The 12,807-nt window shown below is 44.1% G+C and overlaps 1 protein-coding gene across 1 annotated transcript in view; it reads right to left on the bottom strand.

Annotated features, from left to right (window-relative positions):
- The window catches only part of MTAP (methylthioadenosine phosphorylase), a 31,161-nt gene extending 27,718 nt beyond the window's left edge, over nucleotides 1–3,443 (bottom strand). The window contains exon 1 of the mRNA XM_063129215.1: nucleotides 3,398–3,443. Coding sequence (XP_062985285.1) covers nucleotides 3,398–3,430 — 33 coding nt within the window. The 5' untranslated portion in view covers nucleotides 3,431–3,443. The remainder of the gene's footprint in view (nucleotides 1–3,397) is intronic.
- Between the last annotated feature and the right edge of the window lie 9,364 nt (nucleotides 3,444–12,807).

The following is a 12,807-nucleotide window of genomic DNA, read 5'->3' on the forward strand; positions in this document are numbered from 1 at the left end:
TTAAAGATACAGCAGCCCTGTCCTCCTTTTCATATGGTCACCCTACTTCAGCTGCTCTACCAACATGACCTCTGGGTTGCCGCTGAATGCCAGCAAGACCAAATACTAATTAGCCACAACCTGCTCCAAAAACAGGCTGCCAGTCTGGTAGGGTGACCATATGAAAAGAAGGACAGGGCTCCTGTAGCTTTAACAGTTGTATTGAAAAGGGAATTTCAGCAGGTGTCATTTGCATGCTGCACCTAGTGAAATTCCCGCTTTATCCCAATAGTTAAAGCTGCAGGAGCCCTGCCTAGTGGGACGAGATACAAAAGGGCAGGGCTCCTGCAGCGTTAACTGTTGTGATAAAGAGGAAATTGACACCTCTTCATCACAACAGCTGCTGAAATTCCCTTTTCAATACAACTGTTAAAGATACAGGAGCCCTGTCCTCCTTTTCATATGGTCACCCTAAGTCTGGCACATCCCACTGAGATTCAGGTGGATGAAGAGGAGGAGTTGATCTCTCCCAGCTGCGTCCACCTTCATAGCCCTGATGGCTGGGGAGGGGAAATTGCTGCAATCTAGAAGGATGTCCTCTCCCTTGCCAGGCCTCCAGTCAAACTGAGCTTCAATTTCATATGTGTATGGTCCAGCATTGGGCTATCAGGACAATTTAGCAAATTTTCTCTCTGACTGAGGTGGTCACAGACTTGGAGTTCAATCACCTTGCCAAGTCAACCTTGTCAGGTGTGGCTCAGGGCTTTGTGGCTGCCGTTGCAATGAACCACAGGAGCGTTAACTAGTTATTCTTTACCATTGCAGGCTATTCATCTGCAGTTAGAAGAGAAATACAAAGCTGCTAGATTTGGCTTCTGAGCTTGGCCACTGTTCTGCCGCGATCAGCTGAATTCCATTTTTGCTGAAGCAGCAACCTGGACATTTTTGCCCAAATGGTTAAGGAATGAATGTTACTCCTACGCAACAAGGAAAAAGGCTCTCATCAGACAAGGACGAAAGATGAGGACCTCAAGGTTTACGTGACTGTGCGCACAGAGTTATGCACGATTATTTCTACGAAAAACTAATGGGACTAACAGTGTGCTGGATTTGGGTCAGGGTGTATTAAGGGCCAAATGATACATTCTGCTAATGGCGTGAGTACAGCTAAGCCTGATCTTTTCCTGGACTCCAGCGTAACTGCACACAGTCCTGAGTCGAATTGGGACAAGCATGCTCTGTGAGGGAACGATTAAACCTTGGTGTCAATGGGGACTCCCCGCCCCCTTTTTTAAACTCTTCCCTGTGTGGGGGTGGAATTTCAGGGGGGAAACAGGCGAGGGGTGATGGGGTTGCATTTTGACATATCTGGAGGACAGCCAGTTGGGGAAAGGCTGCACTTGTATTCACCCACTTTGAACAGCTATGCGTCAACTCTGTTTCATCCTTTTTTTTAATTATTATTCCCCTTTTTATAACACCTTAGATAAATAAAAACAACAACTCTGTTTCAATGCAGCTGATTCAGGAGAATATCAGGGGAAACCCCTTCTGTGGAGTAATACATCCAACTCATCAGTATGAGCAAGCAAGCAAGAGTACCTCCTCCTACAGAGTAAAAATCATAGTTAAACCAACACAGTAAGGGTGGCATATACTGACATAGCCACAGTTAAGGCACAGCAGCCGTGATTAAAGCATAGGGCTCAAGATGGTGCTAATGGCCTTTAAATCTCTGAAAGGTTTGGAACCAAGTTACTCAAAGAAAGGCTAAAGTGTTGGACTGGGAGTCGGGAGATCCGGGTTCTGGTCCCGACTTAGCCATGGAAACCCTCTGGGTGACTTTGAGCCAGTCTCAGCCCAACCTACCTCACAGGGTTGTTGGCCTACTTTTTGAATGTTTTATCATCAATCTGCCACTCTCAGGAATCCAGATTTTGTTTTAATTGATTCTTTCAATGTTGGACACCGCCTGGGAAATGTAGTTTGAAAAGCGGCATATAAATAAATAAGAATGTCTATGTACACAGTTGCTGGGGAACTTGAGTGCGAGGGTTCTATTGCACTCAAGTCCTGTTTATGAATTTCCCAGAGGCAGCAGGTTGGCCACTGTGTAAATGAATGCTGAATAAGATGGACTTTTAGTCTGATCCAGTATGACTCTTCTTATGTTTACACTAGACTTGTTTAGCCATCTACAGGTCTAGTATTCTATTGGAACTGTTTTCAGTTGTCTAAATTGTTTTAAATTTTGTGTATTTTTATGCTGAATTGCTAAAAGTGGTAACAGGAGAGAGAAGCAAACATATGAATGGGGCAACTATATTCTAACTGACATTAGGGGGTAGTTATTCTATACTACGGTGTACAACCCAGTATAAAGATGAGGTGCGTTCCCTGCAGGAAGAAAGCTCTGAGTTTTCAAAAAAAGACAGAAAAATGGAATAAGGTGCTGAAGAGATAAGCAAAGTAAAATCCCACCAGAAGCAAAAGGATTTAAGTGGGGTAGGCAACACAGGGTAGAATCCCACATGAGTCCCCTATGTCGTGCAGACCCATTGACATGAATGAGACATATAAGTTATGACTAAGTTAAGTTCCATTCATTTTAATGGGTCTACTCTAAGTAGGGTTTACCTTGGATTTTACCCTCAATATATATTTTAGACTACAATGCATTGGCTATGTTGGTAAGGGCTGATGGGGATTGTAGTCCAAAACATGAGAAGCCAGGATCTAATTTGCACTAGACCTAGAATCCAGTTTTCAAGTCAGCACGAAGCCTAACCAGTCTCACCCACACGCTTTTAACAGGGCGATCCTGTGCAGGTCTGTGCGAGGCTTATTTCCAGGGAGGCATGCCCAGGATTACAGCCCCGGGCTTGCAGGAGGAAGCACGGCTTCCAGACTGGCACCCCGGCGCTGCTAATCATCATCATCATCATCATCATCATCAACAACAGCAGCAGCAGCAGCAGCAGCAGCAGCAATTCTTGCTCGGCAGGGCAAAAAAACCCTACAACTCCCAGGGAGCTGCTAGATCAGTCCAAGGCTGGGGGATGCTGGGAGTTGTAGGACTTTTCCGTTCTGAACGCGCGAAGGATTGCGCCTAAAGCCAGACAAAGGCGCTTGTGCCAGGAGGTGAGCGGGATCCAGGCGCTCGCCGGAGGAGAACTTTCTTTCAAGCAGGCCCAGGTTGACTCTGGAGCCGGTCTGGAGAGCTCGTGGCGCGCCGATCTCTCTCCCTCGTGCCGAGGCCCCGCATGGGTGCCTGTTTCCCCGGGAGAGCAGCCGCGAGGAGGCGGGGCGCCCGCCTTTGGGGCTACGGCGCCCCCAAAGAAGGGAAAGCAAGTGAGAAGGAAAGCCGGTGTGTGCGTGTGCGTCCCGCGCGGTGCCAAACGGCGTGGAGGCGCCTTACCTTCACGGCTGGGAAAGTAGCGGCTGCGGCCATCTTCGAGGCACAAGAAAGGCAAGAAGGAGGCGGTGCTTGCCGGAGGCCTCGGCTCGCTTCTCCGCCCATCGCTCGCTGGGAGGAGGCGGAAGGGGAGAGGGGCGCCAGCTGAGTGAGAGCAGGGATCGAGCGCTTAATTCTGGGGTGGATCAGGGAGTCTAACACAGTTCTAAAGTTGTCTGGCAGAGCTGCAGAAAGACTTGGACAAAGGCAACTTTGATGATCTCTGATGAAGAGACCTGGAGATCTCGAAAGCTTGCCCATTTGGGGGGTTGTTATCAGCATGTTGTAGCTTTAGGTATTACTACCCACTCCGCTTCCTGGCTCTGCTGATGGAAGCAATTGTGTCAGTGGAAAAACTTAACTGGATTTCACCCATAGACTGTTTAGCTGCTACCAGTGGTGTAAGTGGTAAATTTGGAAGTGCAGACACTCATCGTGACAGTTCCCCATAGTAGTGTGAGTCCCAAAATGCAAACAGCTTTGTTGATCCATATCAGGAAACCAGGCCTAGTAGTTTTCATCTCCACCAGGAGCAGGTCTTTCATAAAGCTGGGTCTAAATTGCCCATTCAACATCAAACCACCCCAAAATAGTTTGTGTAACAACAACAGATATAGCTCACAATTGTATATTGTTGCTGGGAAAATCCATTTCTCTCCCCACCCCCACCCCCACCCCAGCTGAGGCAGATGACATCATCATCCCTGCCAATCAAAAAGTCTTGGTGCTTTGACCCTGCGTACCCTGGTTTCACTACACCACTGCTCCCCACACCATGACGCCACCAAGTTTGACATTGGGGGAGTGGGCCTCAAGTCCACACAACAATGCTCTGCGCCTCTGGGGGCAGATGTACTCATTACTGACATGAGTAGGGAACTCACAATACCATTGACAGAGGACGGCTCTATTATTAGGCAAGTTGAGGCAGCTGCCTTAGGCAGCTTTTTCAGGGTAGAGGTGGCAAGGTGTTAGGGGACAGAGATGTGTATTGCATAGCTTGCCCTGTGTCCCCTAATCTACCCAGCAGCCCTCAGTTGCAGTAGAGGCAGCCAGAGTTGAAATAAGATTCAACTGCCAGTCTGGTGGGCTTCTATACATGGGGTGGCAGCAAACCGTCTTGGGCTGGCCCTGCACTGCTCAGTGCCCGTGAGAAGGTGCATTTCCAAAGTAGAAATGCTTAGTGTCTCTCTTCTTATGAGTAGTGCAACCTATGAAAAGAGGCCTCAGGTAGAACACTCGCACTAGCTGTTAAGCACATTCACAAGTGGCTGAGGGGAACATATGAACCAGTCATCAAAAAGTACATTTTAAAGAGTTTCTATTGGGAAATGATGGCAGTTAAACTCATTTTGATGTGTAATGTAGATGCAGTCCTGGGCTTTCTTAGCATGCAATGTTCCCTGATCAGCAACCTGGATAAAGAAAAAAAGAAGCCAAACTGTTTTTTTGCAGTAATAAGGTACCAGTGTATACATTTTGAAAACCTAAGTTTAAATGCTTATATTTTAAAATAAAAATACTGTCATACAATGTGAGAGATAAATACTGACCTCCTATAATGCAATGGTTCCGGGACTTAACAACATGTTCAGCATTTCAACAGGTGGTATATATTGGTATCCACTTACAAATGGGCACTTATATGGATATGTGGTTTGCCTTTGTTGAAGTTTATGTACAGTTCTTAGAAAACTATTTTCATATACTTCATATGCATGTATTGAAAATGATATATTCAAATCTGTGTAGGGACATTTCCCCCTGTTTATGTTTTGTTTTGTTGAAATTTTGCAATAAAAATTAAAATAATAACAGTAAAAAATATTGCAAGCAAAGTACCAAGTGCTATCTAAAACACAAGAAGGTATGTCCCCAAATCTAGAGAGTGAAGTGAAGGGGTGAGGAAGTTGTTGTTGTTGTTGTTGTTATTATTATTATTATTATTATTTACATTTATATACAGCCCCATAGCCGAAGTTCTCTGGGCAGTTTACAAAAGTTAAAAACATGGGATAAAACATGGGATATTTTATGGGATAAAATATCTGGGTAAGGATTTGTGGTTCATATTGACATAATACCTTCAGATTAATATACATGTCTGTCCATGCATGTGTACATGTGTGTGTGTAGACAAAGAGAGAGACAGATACTTCACATGCTGGGTTGTATTCAAGCCCTGACGTTTGATCCATACATAGCAGACAGCATCCCATCAGTACACCTCTTCCTCAAAATGGGAGAATTTAAAATATGCCCCAAATTGTTAAGGTACTTCTAGGACAGCCTGAAAACTGAAGCTTAATTTATATGTGTGTGTCTATGTAAACACAGACACACACCTACATATCTGTTCACCCTATTGTAAATGAATACAGTTTCTTGTCCTGTAGGGGGCAGCATATTCACATCTTATCACTTTCAAACAAAATGTGTGCACTCATTTGCCATATAATGTGTTAGTTCACCTTAGCGTAACCATAGGTGGATACTGTGTCCTAAACATGAATAAATATAACATTTTCCCAGACTTTGTCCAGCACCTGTATTACTATAATGGGTTTCATAAATTATAAGTATGACACCTTCGGATTTTTCAGGGTATGCAAGATTAATACTTTGACTGTCACAAGCTAAATGCATTTGCCCATTTGTTTTTCTTTCCTGGAGAAGGTGACCAAAGCATATCAGACCAGATCCAGATCTGGGCTGGCGGAATGGATTTTGACCCTCAAACAAACACCAGAATATACAGTAATTCTCTCAGGCCAATTAAAGGTCCCTTCAGGAAATGATGGCAGGAGCTTCCAGACCTGGGCATCCTCTCTTCTGCCTTCTCTCAGTAGCCCCAGGGACTAGTAGTCCCAGTAATCTATTCTGCATGAAGGTGCTATTTGTTGGCATAAGGCCCAGCATTCATAGAACTGAGATCACTATTAGTAATATATGATTGACTGTAAGAACATACTTGTGGCATAACAAATGGCATTCTGAGAATACTGGCATTCTGAGATTAAACTGGATCAGTTCTTTAGCAAGTGATAAACAGGAACCAGCTAGTTTCCCCATGGTCTTCCAGATACATTTTTATTCCCCTCCTCTTAAAAAAAAAACACTTCAGGGCTTTGATAGACAAATGTTTGTGTAATGGATCATTTTTCCTGAGTTACAATTCTATCAGGTAGCAGTTCAATGCTATCTATGTCCAATGGCAAAAGTCATATATTTGTCCAGTAAGCAATGCCATAGTTGAATGTAATCCTTTGCTTCCCAGCACATTTGAAAGAGAACAGACTTTTTTTTAATGACTATGAAGAATATATTTTAATATAGGAAATGTTTTCATGCCATTGAGGGTATTTCACAGAAATCATTTATAAAACAAGGTGGTGGTAGGAATACAATGTTTATAGATGCAGGAAGAAATTCTAGTATTTTCTCTCTCCCTTTGTCATTCAATATAGGGATGCTCACCTTTAGCAGCACTCTCATGGGATCTTATTAGAAAAACCTTGCTTATTTTTATTCTGATGAATGAATTCACACTCTGTCATCTGCAATTTTGAAGTACAAAGTATATACTCTTGCAAAACCGCATTTTCTCCTTAAGGGGGCTTGTGATGTTATAAATGTAGAAATTACAAAGAAATGATAATCTCTGTGGCAATGTCATAAAAAGGTTATCTGAGAATATATACTCATGACCAGAGTCAATCCCAATGCGTCAATCATTTTAACTGCCAATTGACAGTTCATTAGAAATCCAGGTTGTGCCAGAAATGCCGAGTAAGGCTTTAAAACACAGATGTCTGAAAAAAGTGGAGCAACCCACAGTTCTGGATGCTGGGATTTGAGGAGAAACTAGCTGGAGGAGGTATTGAATGAAAAAAATGATGGCCACAAAAAGGTTAAGCACCCTCCTACCCTACTTAAAATGGACGTCTCCTAAGCCTGCTTTTCATTATTAAAAGAATGTTGGGACATCATTACACACAATGGCCAGCTGGCTGGGGATTGTGAGAGTTGTAGTCCAACATGTAGAGGGCACCAGTTTGGGGTAGGCGGAGTGAACGTGTCTCCACTTGAAAGGGTCTCAGATAGTGGCGATTGGAAAGGCTTCTGCCTGAGTAGAATATACTAGGCTAGATGAACTGATAGTGTGGCAATTTATGCATCATCATCCCCCATAAAGGAGATGCCAGTCCCAAAGCAGGGTGGGACAATCTCCAAGATAACACTTCGCAGAGGTCAACTGCAAATTGTTGAATTTTATAACTTACAAATAGAGTAAAAGAAGAAATGTTCCTAAACTGATGATGAAGTCCAGTGAATTAATATGTCTACCTTTCAGCATGACTCATGGAGGTAGGTGCTCTGATTCTGCCAGAGATGAGCCCAAAATAAGCAAGCCATTGGTCACAGGAGGCCTACATTTGCTTCTTTTGCTTGTTCAGATGGCAACTTAAATTTGACTGCCTGCTTCTGGGTTCTTGGTGCTGCCAAGGAAACGGACCCATCTCTTTCCTCAGTCTCTGCACTAGGTCTGCACAAATTCTGCCCTGACAAACCCATTGGGCAAGTTTTTTGGCAACTCATCAGGGGCTCGGTCAACACTGTTTTTGCTGCCTGCCTGGGACCGCAAAAGCGCAAGGGTGTGTGCATTGGAGTTGCCAACCACTTGTGGAACCTAAATGCACGGCTGATGGGCAGTGTTTTGCTAGGCAGGGAGTCGCAACTTGTGCCAGCCTTTTTGCACCGACCCTGAAAGGCTTCCCAGAAGGACTCTCAAATCTTTCACTGCTCTGAGAGCGGTACAGAATTGAGAATCTGCCTCTACTGGACTATGGAAAGTGGTATAACACAAGTCCATGGCAGCTTCAACAGCTTTCCCCAGTTTGGTGCCTCCGAGGGTGTTTGACTACAACTCCCATCATTCAATGCTGGCTGAGGAGGATGGGGGTTGTAGTCAAACCCCTATGGAGGACACTAGGTTGGGGGAAGACTCAGCTACAAGAGCTCCCGGATGTCCTGATCCTCTGTTGATACTGATATCCCTTGACGCTGAGTCTTCCCTTGCAGTCCTCTCTCCCTTTGCTTTTCTCATCAGTAAAGCAATGAGGATAATAACAATGTGCGCATACGTTTCAAAAGCTTGTGGATTACCCAGCCAAATGTTCCTAGAGCTCTTTGAAGTTGAAAAGAGCCATATATGATTATTAATATTATTATTATTTATTATAATCACCAAAACAGAGAGGGAAGATGTAATTGTACTTTGCATCACAGTGAGTTGCATACCTGATGGTTAGTTCAAAGCAAGAATGCACGTATATATATTTTTTTCATTTCAGCAGAAGGAGTGGGAGGGAAAACAAATTCAAGCCAAACTGACTTACCTTTCACATTCATTCTCGCAGGTCCCAATTTCGTGGGCGTCCCAATACAGTGCTGTTTAAAAACCTTTGATGTCTGTTCCTTTCCCCATACATGTATGGAACTACTCCTGAGTTGTTGATTGTGCACTGTTGTCTCTGTTAGGAGCAGTAAAGATAACACAACTTCAAGCTCTGCAAATGAGAATGCTGAGGGAACTTGAAACAAGCTACTGATTGGAGAAGGAAGCTTCACTACCAATGGAGGCTGGTGGCTCCAATTTCAGCAGGGCTGTGAATCCACTCTGGGTTTCAGTCAGAAACAGAGGATCATCAGACAGGGCGGAGGAATGGTGTTTCCCTACCAATGCTTTGCTTCCTGCTTCTATCCCACAATAGGAACGAGCAGCTTCCTTTTGCTTCACACGGGGAAGAAAGAGGAAGCAAGCAACGACCACGTGGCCCATTCAGTGGGCGTTTTTATGGCACAACCTCTCCTAAACATGGCAGGAAATAGTGCCAATTTGTGTTACAGCTGGAACAATCGGATTTTCCAGGTGGCATTTTGAAGCAGGAAAAGTGATAGAAGGAGCAGGAGACACGTGGGAGGAATGCCCTCATGAAGATCCATGAGTGGCCAGGCGTGAGTTTGCCATAAAATGCTTGTCTCATGAGGATTGCAGTCAGAACTCTAAAGGAGCTATCGAAAGTACTGAACCCATTTTCAGGATAGGGTTCAGCACTTTGGATAACTCCTTTAGAGTTCAGGTTAGTTCTGATTGAAACCCAGGAGCGGATTCACACTCCCACTGAAATTGGAGCCACCTGCCTGCACTGCCCACAACACTCAAGTGAGTGCAGTTAACTCACAGCCTTTGGCAATAGTTGCCTTTAGTTGCCATTGAAATTAACCAGCCCCACTGATTTCAGTAGAATATAAGCACCACTAACTCCTAAATTCCATTTCCTAACTGTAATCAATCTTAAGTCTATGCAATTATATTGTTTTCCTTGACTTTCTCCCTCTGGTGTCTTCTTAACTGCTGATATTTGACAGTCAACAAAAACACTGCAAAGTAACATAATCATTGATGCTGCTGTCTAAACAAAAAAAAAAGGAATAACCCACCAGGTAGCATTAGGCAAGCAATGATGCTCTTTGCCTTGGTACCCTATGTGCAATAGGGAATAATATCACCAGCTTACCTTATGGGGCCATAATGTAGGTGAAGCAATTTGAAGGCTCTAATGCAAATTATGTATATTAGCAGTCATATGGATGGCCCCAAAGGTCCAGATCCTGAATTCCTGGCTCTGTGAAGGCCAAGGGGCCCTGCCAGAGAAAAAGGAAGCAATTCTAAGGGATCATTTTTGTGGAGCATTTGACAGCATCTGCATGAGATTTTCTCCTGTTCCCAGTTCAGCACTTTAACAACAATCTGGGTGTCCCTTTCAAAAGGAAATATGAAGATGTAGCATAGGAAATCCAACACTGATATCACATTCTAGGTTCCTCAGACCACCATGGCTATGATCCCTTTCTGGAGTGCATTTGTGGACAGTATGGGTTCAGCACAGACTGTTCGCAACCTCTTGTAGGAATCAGATCTTCTAAATGAGCACGTCAGAGCCAAGAGATGAAAAAGGCCTGGGTAGACATGTTTTGACTGTGTTTGCATCAGCTTGCAGCCCGGTCTTGTCGTGTCACCTTGATCCCTTGCATGTGACCCCTCCTGAATTCCTGAACACAGTCGTTTCTTACCCTAAACAGGATCGCTGCAGATGCTCCTGCAGAACCGTGCAAAAAATCCCTTGGTCCACCTACCACAGGTCTGCCTCTTGCACAGGCATTGCCGGTTGTGTTCCTCACACCCACAGGCCTGTTCTCCTTCAGCAGAAATTGCTAAAATGTTTTGGGGTGTGTGTGTTCTTTTCTCTGACATGAGGACTTGAAACTTGCTCTTTGAAAGTGGAGATGAATAGGATTCCACAGAATCTACTTGGTTCTGCCCCAAAGCATACACCCCACTGGAATGTGTGCTGAGAGAGTTTCTCCAAAATGGAATTTGGCCCTCAGGTTGGAAGGGGTTCAATGCCCCTGCTGTGTATGAACGGATTCCCAAATCCCTTGATCGTTGCCCGTTGTACAACTGAGAAAGTGAGAGATGCGTCCACCGTCTCTTAGCCATTAATGAATCTGTAGGACTGCAGTGCACACATTCATGCCACTGCCTGTTCATTAACATTGTTTGCAATATTATATGATGAGAGAGAATAATTTGCTCCAGGTCAGGCAGAGGGCCCACAGACCTCTGGGATTTGTTTCAATAGATATCGCCATGTTCATAACGTAGAGAATTACTCCTGAATCTTTACACTCCTTAGGCAGGATCCTTTTTATTTATTAAATTGGCTCAAGACCAAATTGGCAAATCCAAGCATCACCATAAGCAAAGAATGATGCATAAACCACATTACCCCTAAAGCAACCCTGGAAGGCATTAAAACAGCTCTCAGAAGGACCTACTGAGTCATCCATTTTTTTGCCTTGCTTTGAGCTTTAAGATTGCTCAGGTGCCATCTCAGCCCTGCTGGCCATCAACTAATTAGAGCCAAGATCCCGCCCTTCCATTGCCCCTGCCTGTCTGCTTGCGCACTCACCAATGCTAGCCAGGAAATAATCATTTCACACAGGCTCATGAAGGGCTGGGAGGGAGAGTCAAACTTCCACCCGAGTGGACAAAATCCAGGCTGAAATGTAGAGAAATGCTTCCTCATGTGGCAGCAGCACAGGAAACATAGGAAACAATCACATACCATACAATGGGAGAAGCAGAATAGCCGGGGGGGGGGGCTGAATAGGGAATCAGGGAGCATTTAGACCTAATTTCACACATTTGAGCCTACACAACATGGACTTATCCTTTCAAATTCACACTTCTATGAATTTTGCAATGGGGTTCTCAAAGGTCTCAAAAATGTGTACAAAATGCTTATATTTAGGGGAAGTACACACAAAAATCCATATATTTGTGTTTGGGGGGTGCGTTCATAAAAGGCATTAGATTAGAGGAAATTGCTTACAAAAACACATAAATTGGGCAAAATTGCATACAAAAATGTGTGTACAAAAAATGTTTAGCTAAAAACACTTAACCACCGTGGCTTAGCATGCCTTCTGAACAGGACCAGTCTCAGAGAAAATGGCAGTCTCTTGGTTTGCTTATAACAGGATACATCCACAAAGTGGAAGGAAGGCAAAAATACGGGAAGAGAGACTTTTTTTAAAAGGCATTTATCATTTGCCAAAGATTAAAAGACAACATAGACATAAAAAGATCTCTCTCTCTCTCTCTCATGTTCAAAAAGTCCTTAATCTTCCCTCCTGTGGTGGGTTTTTCTTACAGACCAGTTTTCTGCAGGTATTTAGGTCAGCCGCTCAGTACAGGAATTAACTGAATGGCCACTGACTCATCGGGATGGTTAGAAAAGTACCTCAATGGGAGGTGGGGAAGTTGGCAGAGATACATAAGAGTTACCAACTGAGCTGAATGGGGGTGGGGTGGGGGTGAGGGGAGTCATATATAGGTCAGACGGTTACCTAGTTCCAACTTTCAGCTCTAAGGTTACAGAAGTGAACACTTCCTAATCTGGGGCTAGCCTCTAATCGAGTGCCTGGAACAACAGCTTTATATACATCTGCAAACATTAGCAGGTGACAATGTTTGCATTTGTATTCATGTCATGAAGAGCTTTACCTGCTTATTTCTAAAAATCCGTCTGCTATGGTCAGATCTCTTTTGTTTCTTTTCTGGTCAGTTCGCAGTTATATCCCAATTGCCTTAGGTTTATCCCAGGATCATCCTGGGTCGTTCCTGCCTGCTCCCGGGATCCCGTGTGTGTCATTTACATGAACAGGGATGACCCCGGGACAAACCTGGGATAAACCTTAGATCTAGCTAAGGCCTTAGTCTCCTATGACATAACTCTGGTAAGAGT

This window comes from Elgaria multicarinata, chromosome 6 (assembly GCF_023053635.1).
Source record: "Elgaria multicarinata webbii isolate HBS135686 ecotype San Diego chromosome 6, rElgMul1.1.pri, whole genome shotgun sequence".
Lineage (NCBI taxonomy): Eukaryota > Metazoa > Chordata > Lepidosauria > Squamata > Anguidae > Elgaria > Elgaria multicarinata.